Raw genomic sequence first — 5,683 nt, forward strand, 5'->3', positions numbered from 1 at the left:
GAGTCGCGCAGCGGCGGTGGCGCTGGGGTCACGGCGGCGGCGGCGCGGGAGGAGTCGCGCGGCGGCGGCGGCGCGGGAGGAGCATGCGGCGACGCTGGAGGAGCGCTCGGCGGCGGCAGCGCGGCGGCGGCGGCAGCGGAAGACGAGGATTAAAACCTAAAAACTGATACCATGTAGAGAGATGTTTTGCAATACAATGATCGTCGTATGGATTGGGGTGTTGATGCACACATATATAATACAAGGGAAGGCCTCTACCTCAACTGTACAAGAGTAGGATGTGGGCCACAACTCCAATACACGTGCAATACAAAATACATACTCAACACTTCCTCCGGTCTTTTTTAGTTCGCATATTAAATTTTTCTAAAGTCAAGTCTCGGAAAGTTTGACCAACTTTATAGTAAAAAATACCAACATTCACAATATGAAATCAATACAGTAGATACGTCATGACTTAAAGTTTCATGTTGTATAACTTTATCATGGTAGATGTTGATATTTTTTTCATATAAATATGATCAAACTTTGTAAAATTTGACTTCAGACAATTCTTATATGCAGAGTAAAAAGGACCGGAAGGAGTATCCATGAATAAGTGTACATTTAGTTTTTGTCTTAAGTTAATGTTTTAAAATTTTGATCATCTTTCTAGAAAAAAATAGCGGCTTTTATGACACTAAATTAGTATCACTAGATTCGTTTTGAAATGTAGTTTCATAATATACGGATTTGATGTCATATATCTCATTACTATTTTCTATAAAATTAATCAAAATTTTAAAACTTTGACTTGAAATAAAAGGTAGATGTACACTTATTCACGGACGTAGGGAGTATATACTAGTACTACTTAGCTTCTTCCTTCCGCTCTGTGTACACACAAACACACACGCGCACACACACAAAAGTGAAAGTTGCCACAATCTTTTTCCGAATGAAATCTTGTAGTACTAGCTTTGTTGCTCATGCATGCAAACAACAAATGCAAGAAAGAGGTATAAAGTTGGTTTGGGAGGAGCTGCGGGAGAATAGCACAATGACACTCTGATCTTGGATGTTGGAAGCACGTGGAATGTAATAGTACCTTGAAACTTGAGCTTGGTTGCGCTCGAGAGACGGCGCTGGCCGCCACTGCTTGGCTCTAAATGTAGTATATGAACCAAACAACACAACACTAGCAATATATGAATAAAACAACACTAGCATAACTGCAATAGCAATATTTCAATGTATCAGACCATAACAACATGAATACATAAGTACCTTTTGATTGATAAAGTGATGATATCCTTCTTACAATATAACTTTGCGGTCGCCTTTTTGGAAGAGATTGATGAAATCTTCATCCTTCACTTGATCGAAAAATTCTCTCTCAACAAATGTAACCAAGCAATTGCTCAAATATTCATCACCCATTTTGTTCCTTAGCTTATTCTTCACATAGCTCATTGAAGAGAATACCCTTTCAACACTAGCAGTAGCTACTGGCAGAATCAATACCAACTTAAGAAGCTTGTAAACAATATGATATTATTCATGCTTGTTTGTCTCAACAAGTATAACTGAAAGCTGACACAGATTTTTCAGATTTTGAAACCTTTCATCTCTACGCACATTAGTAACATACATGTTTAGTTGCCATGGAAGTCTTGCCAGTTCATCACTTGTAAAATCAGAAGCATAAAACTTTGTAGCAAGCCTAACCAACTTCTCTTGGTCATAAGCAGCAAATAGATGAAGTGGACAGAAAGCTGCCATGCAAGAAAGTAGTTTCGTGTTTACCTCATCAAATCTGCCATTCAGCTCACTAATTTGCCTATCAATGACACCCATAAATATATCAACCTTGAAGCGGTGGTAATTGTTCACACCATTACATAAACCTCTTCTAGGCCGACCAACGGGAAAGTAAGGACCCTCCATATCAACAACTTTGATCTTATGCTTTGTACAAAAAGATGTGACCTTTGTGAGAAAATCATCCCATCCAGCATCGGTCCTCAAAGCCTCCAAGTAATACTTTGTGTCACCAACAAGCTCAATAGCATGAACAATATCTTCGTCTTGCTTTTGCAGAGCTCTACACAACTCATCTGTGTATCCAAATATTTCTTGCATCAAGTGTGCCATGAAAACAAACTCAAATGATCAAAATATTTTCTCTATGGATAGAGCTGCTTGTGCCTCCGCACCATGGTACTCATCTCCAATCTTGCGAAGGACTCGTCGTAGTGTACGATACATAGATATGGCACGGTTCACAGTTTTGAAGTGAGAGGTCCAACGTGTATCACATGGCCTTCCCAAACCCATTTCCTGATTCGGCCCACTCCCTGTTTCTACTTCTTCCAATTCCAATGCATCAATGAGTTCTTCAGCCTGAGCTATCCGAAGCATTCTCATCTTTTTACAAGACATGCCAAGAGCATTTAACAAGTGTGCAAGCTGCTGAAAGAACCAAGTACAATCACCACTCTCCTTAGCAACAGCAACAAGAGTTAACTGTAGTTGATGGGCAAAACAATGAACATAGTAGGCAGAAGGGGACTCATCCATAATCAGTTTTTTCAGGCCATTAGCATTACCTCTCATGTTACTAGCTCCATCATATCCTTGCCCACGAACCATTGCAAAGGTCAAATTGTAGTCCATAAGCATTTTCTGAATTGCGGCTTTTAGTGTCAAAGAGGTGGTATCTTCAACATGAGCAAGACCAAGAAATCTTACAACCGCCCTTCCTTTCTTGTCAACATAACGCAAGCAAACAACCAACTGTTCATTCTGATAAACATCACTAGATTCATCTGCAAGTATTGCAAAATGATCACCATCAAGTTCCTCAATGACTAGTTTAGTAGTCTCTTGTGCACAACATTTTATCACCTCTTGCTGTATATCATGGTGAGTCATCCTGCAGTTCTGTGGAGCATTCTTGAGAACAACCCTGTCAACCTCTTCAAAATTTCCTGCTAGCCAATTTAGAAGCTCAAGGAAATTTCCTTTATTTAGTGAGTCTTCACTTTCATCATGTCCTCTAAATGCCAAGCCTTGGCGCAACAGAAATCTCACACACTTGAGTGTCCATGTCAAACGCTGTTTATACAAAGCCTTGTATTGTGAGGTGTTTGAAGCAATAGACTCCCAAATTGATGTTTGTGGTGTACTGAACCTATCATACTTCTCTTGAGCTTCAGCATGAGCACTACAAACCTCACCTTCATGTTTCTTCAATCTCGACTTCATGTTTCAGTTATTAAATCCCTTCTTCACAAAAGCATCTCCACCGGGACATCTTGTTTTATCCTTGAACAAATAGCAAACGAAGCAGAAAGCGGCTTGTTTGTCCACACTATACTCAAGCCACTTGTAATCCTTAAACCAAGAAGAAGAAAAGCGACGCTGTAATCCACTTATATCTCTATACTCAAAATTATGTTTCTTTGGTTGACATGCCCCTAACTCGATGTATCTCCTTCTAACTTTATCCTGGTCATTGACATTGTACCTAGAGATGGGGATCCGTTTCCCAGGATCAGACTCAAGTGCTTCCAAATCTATTTCAAACTGAACTTCATCATTTGCTTCATCATCTTCTACAATAGGGGTTGGGGAGCCGGCTGCACTCTCAGGTTCTGTGTGTCCATCATCAGGTTCATGTGCTTGCACAAGTGCCAGTTGCAGATTGCTCTTAATAGTAGGAGAAATGATACTGCTCTCAACTTCAACATAAGGAGGATTTGGTGTAGATGTCGAAATTCTTTTATTTGCCTTGGAAGCTCTTTCCCACAATGCAACAATGCTAAAACCCTTCTTCTTCATCTGTGATACAAGATCAGAAAAAATAGATCAGCAATCTAGTAATCTACTAAGTTGGTCGTTCTAGCAAATTGGTTCAGGTGCATACATGTACTAGCAAATAGCAACCTGGTCGTTCTAGTGCATACATGTACTAGCAAATAGCAACCTGGTTGTTCCACCAAACTACAAATATGCAAGTAAGAACTATGTATTGTGTATTTCTGTTGTCAGTCTTATTTTTCGTATAGGAATAACTGCTCGATTTACCTGTATATTTGTTTTTTCTGTAACTCGAGTGTTAAATGATAGCTGCTAAAGAATAGTTGTAGGCTATAAAAACATTAAATTCATGCTATGGAAATATAACAAAGCCACTTTAGACAAAATTTATCCCAGAGCCAGCTTAGTAGCTTAGTAAAGTTATTTGCATTTTAAACCGGCAGTCACGCTGACTGTGTTAATGATACACCATGTGAAATATGATTCAGAATAGTTGTGTAACAACGAAACAGTAACTGGGAACATGTATGCACTAGAAAACATCTCCCATCCAGCTGCCCCCATCCCCGACTCATTAGTTCAGTTCAAGAGCAGAAACTACTCGATTCGAGGAAAAAAGAAAAGCAGAACCTACTCATGAGCTGACTGAATCTGAATTCTGAAACACTAGAACTAGGAGCAACACTGACTAGGAGAAGAGGAGAATATAACCTGGTCCGCAGGTCGCCCGTTCAGCGGCTCCGCTTGCCGCGCTGCTGCCTGCGGTTGGTACTGGCCGCCGCCGCTGGCCGCTACTCGCTGCCGCCGCCGCTGCAGCAGCAGGCGCTAGGTTAGGTTGGGTGCTTGGGGAACGGACGAGTGGGGGCTTGGGGAACGGCCGAGTCGGGTTGAACGTGTCGGGGGCTAGGGAACGACTGCGCACGCGCGGTAGCTTCCGCTCGATGGGCTGTGCCGTTGTGGGCTTGTGGCTTGCGGGCTGCTAAATAAGACATATATTATTTTTTTAGGTCAAATCTTGGGCATTCACATGAATACACATGAATACACCTGGCGCCGCCGATGCCCACCAATCATCCTCCTCTCCGGTAGGGTCTGGCCGGTGAGCTCCAGACCGCATGACGCGGTGCCCGCGAGGTCGTCCATTTGCTCCGCGCGGCCCTCCACCATGAGCCTCCTCATCGTGCGGCCTCCAATGGGGAGCAGAATCGGCGGACGTGGCACCAGTGCTCGTCGTGGTGCGCGAAGACGAGGCTTCGGAGCGGCTCATGGGGAACCGGCGGTGCAGCAGGCCGAGGAAATTTGAGGGTGGTGATCATCTCGTCGGGGACCTGCGTTGCACGCCCGCTGAGAGGTGCTCGAACAGGTCGGCGTCCGCACCATCCCGTCTGGGTCAAGCTCGAAGAGCTTGGCGACTGCCTTGGCCTAGGCCGTCTCGTGACGCTTCTTGTCGGCCGTCCGCTCCACCTCATAATCTCCGATGACCGGCCGCCACGGTGGTACTAATCTTCGACTACGAGGTCGGGGAGGAGATCACGAACAACGCTGAGCGGACCCTCCTCTGCCTGCACGCAGGAGTACGAGCGGCGCCCAAACGCCGGCAGCTTCCCGAGCGCGCGCACACCGACGATATCCCGTGGCCAAACAATCACATCGTGTCCCCGTCGGCGTTTTCTGCGGCGGCCACGGGGCAGTGCAGTACGAGCACCTGCCAGACCGGGAGAAGCACGACCTCAGTCTCTGGCAGCAAAGATCGTGAATTTCGGTCGGCGACCGGCATGGCGGACGCAGTAGTCCGCGGACAGCGAAGAGGCAGGCGTACAGCCGACGTGGCGGGACGAGCTGCAGCGCGTGGCTGCAACGAGCAGCCCAGCGGGGTCGAGGC

The 5,683-nt window shown here is 44.8% G+C and overlaps 1 protein-coding gene across 1 annotated transcript; it reads right to left on the reverse strand.

The window, feature by feature from the left end:
- Nucleotides 1-1,298: 1,298 nt before the first annotated feature.
- On the reverse strand, nucleotides 1,299-4,660 carry LOC119299292 (zinc finger MYM-type protein 1-like). The gene is made up of 2 exons (XM_037576533.1): nucleotides 4,513-4,660; nucleotides 1,299-3,822 (listed from the first exon to the last, which is right to left on the reverse strand). The coding sequence occupies exon 2, from the start codon at nucleotides 3,244-3,246 to the stop codon at nucleotides 2,152-2,154; it is 1,095 nt and encodes a 364-aa protein (XP_037432430.1). The 5' UTR covers nucleotides 3,247-3,822; nucleotides 4,513-4,660; the 3' UTR covers nucleotides 1,299-2,151.
- Between the last annotated feature and the right edge of the window lie 1,023 nt (nucleotides 4,661-5,683).

This window comes from Triticum dicoccoides, chromosome 5A, assembly GCF_002162155.2.
Source record: "Triticum dicoccoides isolate Atlit2015 ecotype Zavitan chromosome 5A, WEW_v2.0, whole genome shotgun sequence".
In the NCBI taxonomy this organism is placed as follows: domain Eukaryota; kingdom Viridiplantae; phylum Streptophyta; class Magnoliopsida; order Poales; family Poaceae; genus Triticum; species Triticum dicoccoides.

What these genes read in the sequence shown, in the direction of transcription:
- LOC119299292 (XM_037576533.1), bottom strand. Translation starts at nt 3,246, where the DNA reads ATGAAGTCGAGATTGAAGAAACATGAAGGTGAGGTTTGTAGTGCTCAT.